Raw genomic sequence first — 15,077 nt, forward strand, 5'->3', positions numbered from 1 at the left:
ATCTCTGCATATCAAATGTAAATTACAGGTGTGGTATATGGAAGCAATCATATATACTAAATCCAAACATTCGAAGCCCAATTCTACATGGTTGGGAAATTAGTGATAAGCTTTTAGAACCGATGTCGTCAGAGGGCCCCGTTTTACCTCAAAATTTAGTGAATATTTTGTCTGCGGATAGCTGTACTCATACTTTAGTTCATAATGATGAAAACGAAGAAAATATTGATCTCCTGTCAGTAGGCAGCGTATGAGATATTTCAGGCGATTCAGAAGATGAATGCGAAATTGGATAGACCGTGTTGCGATCATATGTCTTTAAAAAAATATCATTACAAAAGACCAAAAGTAGTGAGACCTTACGTATATGTGTATATGTATATGTGTACATGTGTCTTTAAATTCTTATACGTAAAATTACAACACAACGTGCCAGAGTTACAAATAATGCTAAAGCGCTTTTTACACAACATTCAATATTTTGGAAATGTTTTGAAACATGTTCATTTAATTGCTTGATATGGCAGCGGCATTTGTTTGACATTATGTAGTCGAATGATTATGTTAGTTATGTATCATTTATCATGTATGACTCCACGTTTCCCTCATTTAAATGTTTTATCAATTGTAATTCAAGCAATGCATTATTTTCATGGTTTTTCATATTCAACTTAATAACTCTATATATTAGTTTCAGTAGCAGTTAGAAATCTTCAATAGCTCCATTCCAATTAACAAATTTTTGTCCGCAACAAAAGATTATTTAATCAATCAAAGTAAAGGTAGGGAAAATATACAGTATCTTGAATATCTTAATACCTACGTAAAGCACCAATATCCATTTCCATATCTAAAAAATGTAATAATTTTAATCATATAGTTGGAACACTTTCAAAGTGATCTTGTTAAGGACACTATTCTAGAAATTGGAATATATTTGAACCATTTATATATTGCCTTATATCTAAGATAAACTAACTTTTTTGTATAAAATATTTTTTTCTCTAAATTCAGGTAATAATCTTGAGGAGCAAACCCTTCTTCTATAAATTTAAATAGTGCTTATCTTTCAATCACGTATATATTGTCATACAATTAAAATAAACAAACATTATTATAAGATTATTTTTCTAGAAATTCAAAACATGTGAATATGAATAAAAGAAACAATTCATTGGAAATTTCAATATGTTTCAATTATGTATGTATTGCCTTAAAATAAAGATAAACGAACTGTTCTTTTATATATATCGCCAGGATTTGTTTTACTTCGTATAACTTTTTTTTCTCCGTAACTAATCAAGTGTTACTCATAGATTTTGGTACGTCGTCGGAGGATACATGATAGAATGTTTTGAAAATAAACTTGGCTTCGAAGTAACTGTGGTGTCTCTGTAAGCAAAAGGAGAAACTCAAAGGAACCGGAAAAATGTATATTTCTGATATTTCTTCTAAACAAATAATGTGGGGACAACAATGCACGCTCTTTATTGCCTGTTATATGCCAAACAAACCAAATTATGTTTTATAATTCTACTGTTGCTAATTTTTGTTCTGTAATTTTTGAAGAAAACAGTTATTTTATAGGTAAAGGATGTTATGGGTGGCGGCCATCTTGAATTTTCACTCTTCGGAACACTTTTGTTTTCGTGTTAACATCTTAAATCTGATTCGCGGATGTTTGAAGCTTCTGAAAATGGGGTCCATTGGGGCTAACCTAGCTCCTCTAATACACATCCTCTGATAACCTTAGTTTTATCTTTGACTATGTAAGTGGAAATACTCGTATTAATATTGAATAAAATGATATGATACTCGTCTATGTCTTAGAGTGTTTACAAACTAAGAATAATTCAGATCATGTGCTAAGAAAGGAAGGCAGTTGATTTTTAATTTTTGTCCTCTGCAATAAGTACAAATAAATTAGGTAAAATATGTACTTTATTATTAATATTCTAAGACCAAATGGACGCTGATAATTTATGAAAAATGGCAGGTGTATTAACGAAAAGGAAAGGTGAAGTCAATGTTGGGGTTTGAATTACCTTTTCTTGTGTTTTGCTGTGATGTGACAGTGATATGCATCTTACTACGCAGACGAAACTACGTAATGTCCTACCACCAGCATCATCAAAGTATAAAGCTGTTAAAGACGATTTTAAAAATGTTGGTCTGGATTATGATTATTAATTAAATGCTTGGCTTTCGCATCTATGGCCCTATCAGGTAAGAAGGATAATACTCAGAAAGGACGATAATATAGAGGAATATGAAAATGGAGAAAGAAGGAACTGGCGTGGGACCATTACATTAGATACCACCTCGGCAAAATCGTTAGCAACTGCGCTACACAGGCCATAAAAAGATTATATCCTAACTAAATATACATGGACTCACATAAAACAAAAGGGTACTACCAGTTCAAATGGAAAGTTCAATGTTTTTTATGATTGTAGCTTTTCGGGACTAACCTACAGGAAAATTGTCAAAGGCGAATATTTTAATTTTAAGGAGTATAAAGCGGGGATGAAGAAATTCAGTGAGTTATTTATTTTTTTAATATAATCTCAAGTTTTAGGTACACTTGGAATTGGAATAAAAAGTTGAAATTCGGTATGTTTGTAGGTTTTTTAGCGTTTTCTAAGTAAGTCATCAAAAAAATTGTCTAACTGTGGAGTGGTTTCATCGGTAAGTGACAAATCTTTCCCATGTTATTTAATGGGACATTTTCTACATATCAACATGTTTCGGCACTTCCGGCAGGATTAGAATGACGAAATTCGGCATCATTGTAGCCTTCTGGGACATACCCACGGTAAAGTTGCCAAAAGTGAATATTTTTAATCTTTACGGGGTCTAAAGGGTGTGGAAGAAATTTCCATGTTATTTAAAAGTGTGTTTCCTTGGAATACAAAATCTTATCTTTTAGTTAGTTAAGTAGAAAAGAAACTTAAAATTTGGTGGAATTGTAGGTTTAGGAGGTGCGAGGCGTTAGGCCGAGCATAATCGGGTGTTTTCGGGCGCAGCTCCCAGCTGGCCCAAATTCAGAGAATCTAATTAAAGAGCAAACGCACGAAAATCACTCTTGATGCAAAGGTTGATACATAAGAAATACTAAGCCGTAGGCAGAGCTAACATGGAGGTCCGGGGGCAGAGCCATCAACTAGCCAAAGGATAGTCATCAACATAAGAGTAGAGTTAGAATAAATTAAAATTTTCAAATGAATAATAACATGGAATTTTAAATATATTATGATGTTAGCAATCTAACTAGGAGAAGAAAATGTGTGGAAAAGAGTTACAAATACATCACTTAAGAGAACCTTATATTACAGAAATATGGGATGCCAGCACACCTAGCAGTCCAACTAAGTCAGAATCGTCTGGAGCAATTAACGTCAACTGCTGTAATACTGCAAGTCATACATAGATATGAAGGAATCTTAAAACTTCTCCTCCAGATATCACAAAAGCCATAAGGTATTCGATATTCGAATTTTTACATGCTCTAACCAGTTCAACATTGATGTTAGAACATTTGTACGTTCCTTTACCAGGTCACATGAATTTATGACTTAATTACTACAAGAGTGTCAGCGTTCCGTTTGAAGTGTTTAAATTATACTATGAATGAATGTAAATATATAGAAAGATATTTCCCACCACATCTGAGTGTCACATGTAAGATCAATTCTTTTTTATTGCTTGGTTATTCATTGCTTGGGAGTAATATTGAACATTCTTTTTTAGTTTACTGGCGAAGAGAGAATGTTTCGTCACATGAAAGCAAAAAGTAAATACCACCTGCATACTTCAAATGTTTTCTGAGTTAGAGATGTGGTCTCCCTTCTATTGTACAAGAATCAGCCACTCAAAAGTCACGTATGTATCTTTCCTTTAAGTATTTCGTAACGTTCTGTCTCAAAATTTGTTTGGTGTTGTTTCTAAGTCCCCATACGGATGTTGTTTATGTTCTAAAGTTTAGTATTATTATGTAGATCAGCGATGGCCAACTTCTTTAAAATAAGGGGTCGCATTATAGAAATTTGTATGTGGCAAGGGCCGCAACTTCATATGAGACTTTACGATTGTAATATATACTCATGACACCCTTGCCTAGGAATCGTCGAATTTCCTGGTGTTTATTAAGAATCGACAGTCAAAACACAGACAGCTATACACATACATTTTCTTACTCATACTAAAGTGATACTCACTCAAAATATAACACAAATAATGTAATTCTGGAGGAACTACTTCGCAATTCTGAAGTATCCTGATACAATGCACCAATCTTCGAAACAGAGTGAGTCGCCAGGTTCATAACGACAAAATACCTCCAACGAATCTTAAAGACCCCTTTTGCGTGAAAAATATCTTTACACTTTTAAGATTAGTTGAATTATCTTGGATAATTTCTCAAACACGCAAACATGTTTTAAAAATCGAAAAATATTTTAAACCACAAGTAAAAACGTATACCTGCCCCTAATACAGGTAGTACTGACGTTTAAAATATTCATGACCACTCATTTTCAGATTGCAGTGTGAACAGAAATGGTACGCTTAAACTTTAGGTAACTAACGTATCCCCCCCCCCCCCAAAAAAAATGAAATAAAACACTAACCTAACTAATCAACTTAAATTCATTTTTGGTTTTCGCGTCGCGTCGCGAGACGGAGTCAAATATAAAAATTACATATGAAAGCATATCTTCGTTATATTATAACGTCCGTGATCAGTACCGAAATAACGTAAAATAAAGAGTAGTATATAATAGTATAAAGAATTGCAGTTATGCTATATGTTAATTATGGTTTACATAGATCGGGACGCAATCGAGAGGTATTGTAGCAATAACTAACGCTTTTAGTATTCAGACATTGATAATTTTGATTAACTAATATTTATTATTAACTTTTTTTTATTGAAATGAAATAATAGTCTAATATTTGTGGGGGAACGTTTTTAATGAGTGTAATTTTTGATTTAGTTGTGTTTATTTGAAACTTCCCAAGCACTGACTCATGACTACGCATTAACAAATATGAAACAGGTACACTCATGTCCAAAATGATTGTCGCATATCTATAAAAGGCTTTTTGTAAGAATATAATTTGATAAGATTTTGCAGGGTACTTTTAATACTGATACTCTGTGTATAATCGGGAAATGTATATTTGTGGTAAATTTCACAGGAAAAGAATTATAAATACGAAAATAATAATGAGTAAACCAAATTTTGCTAAATGGGCAAGAAAGTTTTATTTTCGTTTTATTGTTCTTATTTACTACTCTTTTGACATGAAATATGCCACATACATGTCTTTGTCGATTATACACATACTGGCATTATAAGAAATACCGGCGAATTCGTTATCGAATTATATTCCTACAACAACATATTTATAGACATGCGAAAATGATTTTGGACATGAGTGTACATACCTTTAGATTATTGATGTAGCTTTAATGATTGATGTAGTACATTACTAGTACTAAGGTGTTTTTTGGTAGGTTTTTGTTGCTACTATTTTGATATTGGAAAAGCCAAGTAGTTTTGATGGTTAACTTGAGCTGAGGTTATGGGACTTACTGTATTCGTAGTGAAATTCGTAAAAATGTGCACCTCTGAAATATACTTTTTTTCACCATATTTCTCAATGCATGCTTTTACACCTTGAATTACAAAGCTAGCTGACTTCAGTGCTTGACAACTATTTTAAAGATAAAATTACATAGCAGTTTTATTAATATAGAATTTATTAATTCGTTATAATTTAGTTTTGAAATATTTACCATTCTTCTGTTTGTTGAATGTTTTTTGAAGAATATTGAACTAAAAGTATAATTAGGGATTAAAGATTAACAGTAATTTTGATGAAGGTCCGCAACATAATATGTATAGAAATATTCAGACTCTTATTGTTGTTATTATGAGAACTTACATAGCTTATGTTAAACGTAGTCCTGTCCTAAGTTAGTTTTATCGTTAACGTAATCTCAGTTTCAATTCATGGCAACGAAAATATGTGTAAATTGGATGTGTTGTACATACAACAACATGTCGTATACATTACTGAACTTCTGTGTTGTTGAAGCGAATAATTTCCCATTTCTTTTCTCATTAATTTAACCATCGAAGTTACAATGAAGTGTCTCATCAATTCAAATACATATTATATTTTGAAACATTTGGTTCATTTTTATGAAATATTAATCACCATATCTCATAAATTCCAATACATATTGTATTTTGAAACATTTGGTTCATTTTTATGACATATTAATTTACGTATAGTTTTACAAGTTCAAAGATTTGATTCATCTCCTCTCTACTATGTTATTTCAGCACCATCAGTAAAGATTATGAGAGCATCAGAAAAATATGAATGTTCCATCAAAATTTGAATAATGTTATTTTACGAGAACTAATGCAGAACTTTTTTTTCGTCTGTGTGTCTATAGGGGACATTAATTAACTGCTTAAATTTTACATCAATTTGAACTCAACGCAATGTGCGTAGTGTGGAAGCTTGAATATTATATTGTATCAAATTTGAATAGCTATTACCTAGGTAACTGAGGAACACGTTTTTTAAATATCCATTGGCGTCGGTTAGAACTATGTAAAATTTGGTGATGATTGTACCCTTGGTGGAGAAATAGAACTGTTAATCTTTCTTCGTCGCCTACTTTCAAGGGCACCCATGTTGTGGCTTCCAGAGGGAGACAAGTATAAGCGACATTTCAAATATAGTTCGAAATTTTGCTGTAACTATTCTAATAATTCTTTTGGGTTTTCGATCTTCCGAAGTACAATTTCCTCTAGTGGTGAGCACCCCAACTTCCCCCCATAATGGGCGCCCTGGTCTACTTTTACTGCTATGTAAAATGAAGAATATATGCCTAACGTAGTAAAGGTTTTTTCACGTCTGATCATCCTTATTTTTATCTGGTCCTCTACGAAAAAGATGCAATATTTTCATACAAAATTTAGATAATTGTAATAAATATGACGCGAGTTTACACCCGCTTCCTACCCTCTAGAGCTGAGGTAGAATCGGTTCCTCTGTTCACAATAGGGATTTAGTACTCACAATGATGAATTCTTCTTGAATTCATTAGTACTCACACCGTAAATCTAACATTTCTTGTATTGATTGTTAGAGCATTCATATTTATATTAAGGTTGTTAAAGCATATTCTTATTTTATGGTCTTACGAACAATCACTATTTACGTCTTGTATATGCTTCTAAGTAGTTATCAGAGATTTTAGTGAAATTACTTCAGAAGAGAGAGAAACTGTATTTTTTGAACAAGGGTATCAATTAGCTCTGCCATTGCCTTTCATATGTTTTAAAAGGAACAATACTTACAACACTTAGTAGCTTGCAGATTACTATCAGTATCAGATTACTATCTTCTTTTGATGTTCCATTCTTTTGATGTGTCTTAAAACACGGATGCACACTTGGCGCCATCTTGGATAAGAACAATAGTAGTGTTCTTGTCCTAAAATGTCCAATTTCCACGATAAGTCAGTTTATTAGATGTTCCTTTATACCTGTCCTACTTTGCACATAAGAGGTTTTCTCAAATTTTTGTGAATGTATTCATCAGAGCAAACGTACGTTGCCATAGACCGGTAGTTCCTTTCCACCCACCAACTATGTCTATACTAACAACTGTCTTTCCTTTTGATAAATGGAATATGAAACATCAAACAAGTGAAAGCTAGACACTCTCGGTTTCCTGTAGGTTAATGTTCTATTCCGTATCAGATCCGTGCAGTATTCAGTACACACAATTTTCACAAGAGAACAATTGAGGAATTATTCCGTCTATGGTTGCATTCTTGCTTCTACAGTGAAGTGTGCAATATAATTGGACTTAGTCAGAGCTGCAGGAATAATCGTAGCTAGATGGGATACCTAGATGTGAGATTTTTTTCACATGAATTTACCTGTATCAGAAATAGTACATCAAATTTTTAATTATGTGGTCCTTATTCCCGCGTAGGTAATCAACAGCAAGACCGAAGCAGCCATAAGAAAAAAAATACTACAGAGAATACTAGAAAAGTATGTAGGAATCACGTAAAATGGTTCCTCAAGCAAACATCACTTATTTTATATTTTCAATCTATTATACAGTTTGTCCACAAGGTCCTGGAACCGTTAGAAAGAAACATTGCTTGTAAACTATAGCAGATAAAGACATGCGCTTTTTGTTGGAACGTGTTCTAGAACTCTCCAAGTTTTTTCACAATTACACTTCCACTCGCGCCCCATTAATTTGCCCTCAGGACGTCGACACTATATTCAATTGCCAACCATACACGCTCCAGCGTATTATCATCAATTTGTTGGATAACGTTGGTAATTCGAGTAAGAAGTGTGGCAATATCTGTAACAGAGGTTTCTTAAACATGATCCTTGACGAACCCCCAAAGGAAAACATTCAAGGGGGTGATATCAGGGGAGCGTGATGACCAGGAGATTGGTCCATCGCGGCTAATCCATCTCCCAGGGAAATGTCTATCCAAAAGGTTCCTCACACCTAGAGACCAATGCGGAGGTTTTCCATCGTGCTGGAAGATTATGTGTGGCTGCAGTTCTGGTCGTTCACTTCTTGACCACAACTGATGATCCACTCCGAGGCAAGTCCATTACGCTATCTGTCTCTAAAAACTTTGCAGCCCATCTAATTATGGATTGTTTTGATGCGGATCTCGTCCATACTTCTGGCGGAATTGTCGCTGCACAATTATTGGTGATTTACCAGATTCAGCATGCCACCACACACATTTTACCTTCTCCTGTGCTGTCGACATTGTCGCTCACAACATAATCTGCAAGTATACAAAAAAAATATGTCAACCATTAGTTTCATTACAATGATCAGAATAATAAGAATGCTACGTAACTATCACAACTTAATAAAACTTGGAGAGTTGTAAAACACGTTGCAATAAACTGCATGTCTTTATCTGCCATAGTTTACGAGCTTGTTTCATTCTAATGGCTTCAAGACTTTGTGGACACGGTGTTTAAGATAAATATATACTAATTACAATACGGGTATCCTGTAATTATTTTTACTCTATGATTTCAGTCCAATTGATTGGCAAGTGTTTCAGGAACTTCATTCACTGAAGATAAAATGATTAGTAATAGTTTAACAGTAAACTTCGTCATTCTTTGTTCTACTCTTTTCAAAAACACGAATGGTCAATATCGTAAGGTAAGATTTTATTTTTGTTTCTCCCTCGCGTATAAATTCATAGAATAGTAGAAAGAAATGTCGCATACACCGACAAATAATATCATTAGAATCTATTACAGATACATCAACTGCATATTGTATCTCTGAAAGTCAATATGCTATACAAATACTGTACACACGCCAGCTATCGTGGAACACTAACATAAATTATGCGCTAAAGTTAACGTTGCGTTGCTAGGATACTTTTTTGAAATGCAACATTCTTTTTAAATTTTCAAAAATAATTTCACTAGTTGTGTTTATATATAAGTTAAAGAAAAGTTAAGGTAGAATAATACCAATGTCCTAGTTATTAAGAATACAACGTTAACGAGATTAATCATTAATTAATGAGAGTGCAGTTCAGATACAAGTGGAGACAATTCCACGAGGCTTACTTTTCAAATAAAGTGTAGAATTTAAGGGAATGATAATCTAGTCTTCAAGCATAGTGAGAAGACTATTGCAACAATCATAAATCAGGCGATCAGAAAAGTGCATAGTCCAAAGTACACTTGTTCGATCATTTTTATAGAAGCACGGAATTACTTTAAAAGTATTATTCCACCTTAATGTCTACGTACAAGTTAAAACAGTAGGTTGATTTAAACTAAACATCTTTTACGTAAAATACTGTTACATGTTCAACAAAGAGGAGTGTGATTCGCTGGTGATTGCTGTTTCCAGTAAGTTGGCTATATGTCGCATTTTTAGTAGATATGTGCATTACTTGTACAATATTCCTTGGTAACTGGATAATGCTAGAAGAGTTATTACCCCTCGCTTCATCAGATTTGCCCCCTGCAGATCTGGAAATACTTTAAAAGGAAACTGCATAAAAGCAATTCTAATGGAGAAAGATACCTTATAGCCGAAGTTAACAATATCAACATGGTGATGATCCTCATAAATGTAGACCAAGTATAAATTACTAAAAGAAACACTATCTTATTGCTATTGCATGCCAGCAACACCACTCCTATTGGACTCGATTCAGACACTTCTCCAAAAATCCTCGTTGGTATCTACACGAGTTGCGTGAAGTTGTATCAGTCGTGAGTGTTGATAGTCTTGATTCATCTGGTGTCACACAGTGTCAGATCAATAATCTCGTACATTGTTAGACAAGGACCAGATAGAGGTCGCTACTACTATAATAAATCTTTCAGAAAACGCAATTTACAACGTTTTCGTAATTTCAAATTCGTTGTATGAAACAATAGTGGAGGATAAAATCACCAAATTTCATAGATAATAATTCACTGAATTACATTACGAATATGCGGAACATATAAAAAGAACGCTAACAAATTATCACGTAAATCACTTGAAATAAGATTAAAGAATTGACGCATGTCAAAATAGCTCCATATGATGAGATGCGAAAGTAAGTTTTTATTCGTACACCACACGCTGTAGTTATTGAAAAGAAGGAAAGCTGCTTATTTCGTTCATCTAGTACATAACTTATGCATATATATATCAAGGAAGTCACATACGTAAACACGATGAAATGAAATGAAATCTTTGAGTTTTACGTCCCACGATTATGCCTGCTAGGCTAAAGGAGACGGCGATGATGAGATATGAATGAAATGGTGGAATGAAGAAAGTGGGAGGAAACGGTAGAACCCCGAGGAAACCCACGTCCAAGGTGTTTGTCCACCACAAAGTTCACTTGGCGGGAGCACGGTTTGAACTCGGGACGTAAGTACGATGAGCTTTACATGAAGGCATATAGAACATAACGAAAGATTATGAAGGAAATATACATAAAGGTTTATAATACCATGTAACACATAACAAAATTACAAATAAAAACATGAAAAGTATTTATATAGATACAGAGTGGCATGCGTTGATTAAGTTGATCATGATTCGAAGTTAAATTCATTCCCCAATATATATTTAATTCACATGTACTAAATCACTAATATCAGTTACGTTACTAATAATTGAAGACTTTGGGGCAAAAAACCCGTTAAGTCCAAATAGTCAAAGTGTAAAGGCGGTAGCTTCACAAGGGTTTCTCGTCGTCCGATTTTCTTCAAACTTAGCACATATATACTAGACCGAAAATTAATAGGCACGTATGTTTTTTGTCTTTCGGAAAATAGGTTAAGGCGGGCAAAGGACCCCTTTTCAAAAAATGGTCCCCTTAACTAAATGGGAAACATTAAAGAAACGAAACTCCCCCAATGTAAAGATGACTTGAAAGTAGGGAATACGGGTTTTGTCGTTTTTTCGAAAAAAAGAGTTTCAGGGGGTAATGGCTCCCTTCGAAATGAAAAAGGACCCCCCACAATCCTTACGGAAATTAGATTTCTGTGTAATTGCTTGAAATCGTGATATATTGTAGATATTGTGTACCTGAGAAAAAGTCTCAATGGGTACAACCAAAAATCACTGACCGTTTGGCCACTACAGGGACACTTTTTTGAAAGCCTCCAAAGATAGTGATATTCTGGATTTCGATGGAAATGACTGAAACTGTGATATGTTGTAGATATTATGATCCTGAGGAAAAGTCTCAATAGGCACGGTCACCAAGCAATGACCGTTTGGCCACTACAGGGCCATATTTTTTAAAATAGAGAATGTAACGGGATTCTGGATTTCGGTAAAAATGAATGAAACCGTGATGTGTTGTAGATATTGTAATCCTGAGAAAATGTCTCAATTTGTACAGCCATCCATCACTGATCGTTTGGCCACTATAGGGCCACTTTTTTATAGGGCGGATAGGGATTTCAAGAAAATAGTACACCTTTACGTTGGCAAAACTAGTACCCCTTTTATTTGAGACTTTTTTCTCAGGATCACAATATCTACGACACATCACGGTTTCATTCATTTTTTACAGAAATCCAGAACACCGTTACCTTCTCTGTTATAAAAAACGTGGTCCTGTACTGGCCAAACGGTCGGTGATTGGTGGCTGTGCCTATTGAGACTTTTCCTCAGGATCATAATATCTGCAACATATCGCAGTTTCAGTCATTTCCATCGAAATCGAAAATATTACTATCTTCGGCTGCTTTCCAAAAAGTGGACCTGTAGTGGCCAAACAGTCAGTGATTGGTGGTTATGTACGTTAAGACCTTTTCTCAGGATCAAAATATCTACAACATTTCCGATTTCAGTCATTTTTACTGAAATCCAAAAAATCGTTATCTTCGGCTGTTTGCATAAAAGTCGCCATGTAGTGGCCAAACGGTCAGTGATTTTTGTTTGTACCCATTGAGACTTTTTTCTCAGGTACACAATATCTACAACATATCACGATTTCAAGCAATTACACTGAAAACTAATTTCCGTAAGGATTGTGGGGGTCCTTTTTCATTTCGAAGGAAGCCATTGCCCCCTGAAACACTTTTCTCCCCAAAACCGACAAAACTCGTATTTCGTATTTTGAAGTCATCTTTGCATCGGGAGAGTTTCGTTTCTTAAATGTGGCCCTTTTAGTCAAGTGGACCCTTTTTATAAAAGTGGTCCTCCCCCCCCCTTAAAATATTTTCGTAAAGAAAAAATACGTGTCGATTAATTTTTGGTCTTGTATATATGTGCTAAGTTTGAAGGAAATCGGACGACGAGAAGGTACCGCCTTTACACTGTCACTTTTTGGACTTAATGGGTTTTTGCCCCAAAGTCTTCAATTCTTTAACCTGATTTGAGTAGCAATAATCTATTTATATTTATTGGTATATATTTACTGTAACATAAAGTCAAAGTTATATGCATTACATTTTGAATCAAAACGTTTGCATCTATTGCATAGATCTATTTATTTATCTTGATATTTTAATAAACGCCTACTCTTGTAACAAATTTTCATCATAATTTATAAACTAGTATTCTCAAAATAAATATCTTTAATTCCTATGAACTGGTGAAATCCTAATACGCATTATCCAAAATAGCAATAAAGATGTTCTTGTTTATGAATGTATTAACGTCAAATAGACATGTTTTCTAAAATATATTACAGGGCTAACACAGGCCGGTAGCCAGCCCAAAAATGTAGGGAGGAGGCCGACTCAACCACATTACAGTTCATCACTATATTATAGTTCATTTGCAAGCCTGCCGTGAAAATTTTCGGGGGACTTCCCCTAGACCCCCTGGATATGGGCCTGGGCTAGCACAAATGATCAATTCGTTATGAAAAGGCTATATTTTCAAAGTATTACACATACATTGATGAAAGATATTTGAAAACAATCACAAACTCACTAAGTTTGTATTGTGTGGCAGCTCGAGTCCATTATCTTTTCGATCGGATGTGGCAGTGCGGCAATACGAGGGTAATACCTTTCGAAAATGGAGGGAAAGCAAGAGAAAGGACGTCAAGAATCGTCTGGACGTGTGTCGACAGGCCCGTATCCATGGCGGACTAGGGTGAGCCGGGCCCACTAAATTTTCACTGCCCCCCTAAAATGTTTACGATAGGCTTGCAAAGGAACTATAATATGGTGATGAACTATAATATGGTTGGGTTTGTCCCCCTAACTTCTACCGGACCCCCCTACATTTTTGGGCTGGCTACCGGCCAGTGTGTCGTGTCACCAAAGCGGCACATATAGGTGAGCATTTGTAGAGGGTGTATAAACTTGGTGAGTTTGTGGTTCTTTGAATATAGCCTTTCTAAAACGAATGAATCATTTATGATAACCCTGTATTTCAAAACGAAACTGTTCAAAATACAGCTGAAATTTATAGGTTTATTATATTCGTATGACACTTCATGCATGAACCATATTACCGACTGTTTCCATAGCGATTTATATTTTGTACTTCATTACATTGCGACAATAAAGTATTTGTTTTACCTTAACATTAAATATGCCGAAAAAAGTTCCCCTCCATTTCATTATTTAGAATCCGTCGGAATGGTATAATAGATGTGTATAATTTGTTCTTTTGAAGTACGCAAAGTGCACAATAAAACAAATAATATTAGCAATATTTTAGTAATAATTGGAGGGCTTTATGGAAGAATAGAAAATCCCTCTCCTCCATGAAAAATGAGTTTTGTGGATGAAGTATCATCTAGCGTTACTAGCGTTACCCTCGAGAAGTCGCGCTGAAAAAGTAACGCGAGTAGTCGCGCGCGGTCGAAAGGACCGCACCAACATAATATGATTCAAATATCGTTTTAAACATTTTTCTCGTATTAGAAACGTAATTTTGAACATTTTCTGATTAAGAGGGAATAACATTTTTATTATTATAATAAGTTTTACAGTAATAACTATTATAGTACTGCGGATTAGCTAACTTATTGTGCACTTTTTGATAAAAGCACCAAATTTGACACAGATGTAGACAGATATAATATGAACAAATTTGGATGTGGAGCCATCCGCCAACTGACCTCTGGAGGCCGTGGTGGCCATTTCCCAAAATGGCCACCAGTGGACACCCGAAAGACAACAGAAGTTAGATAAAGTTTGTTTCTGAAGGTTTTACTGAATGTTTATTGAATGTTTAGAATAAAAACATGCCCTCTTGTAAGATATATATGTCGGCGCAACACCTACAACAGTAATACTTAACCCTTTCATTCCCATTGCATAACTAGATACAACTATATTTTGAAAAAAAAAATAAAATAAAAAAACTTTTCCGAAGAGTCACTTGAGATACAATATTACCAGAGTGTAAATTTTGGTGCTTTTATCAGAAAGTGCATAATATGTTGAAATATACTAACTAAACTGCCAAACTATTAATAAACAATCTCTAATTTGAGCACGCTTTGAAATTTCGAAAGATGCTGGTTTTTAATACTAATTTACATATTTACT

At 34.4% G+C, this 15,077-nt stretch overlaps 1 protein-coding gene across 1 annotated transcript in view; it reads left to right on the forward strand.

Moving 5' to 3' along the window:
• Window positions 1–3,787: 3,787 nt before the first annotated feature.
• The window catches only part of LOC145670647 (ganglioside GM2 activator-like), a 29,697-nt gene continuing 18,407 nt past the window's right edge, over window positions 3,788–15,077 (forward strand). Inside the window, exons 1-2 of the mRNA XM_081739437.1 lie at window positions 3,788–3,882; window positions 9,121–9,249. Of these exons, the coding sequence (XP_081595563.1) occupies window positions 9,169–9,249 (81 nt within the window). The 5' untranslated portion in view covers window positions 3,788–3,882; window positions 9,121–9,168. The remainder of the gene's footprint in view (window positions 3,883–9,120; window positions 9,250–15,077) is intronic.

Source organism: Thermobia domestica, chromosome 14 (genome assembly GCF_964235325.1).
Source record: "Thermobia domestica chromosome 14, izTheDome1.hap1.1, whole genome shotgun sequence".
In the NCBI taxonomy this organism is placed as follows: Eukaryota; Metazoa; Arthropoda; class Insecta; order Zygentoma; family Lepismatidae; genus Thermobia; species Thermobia domestica.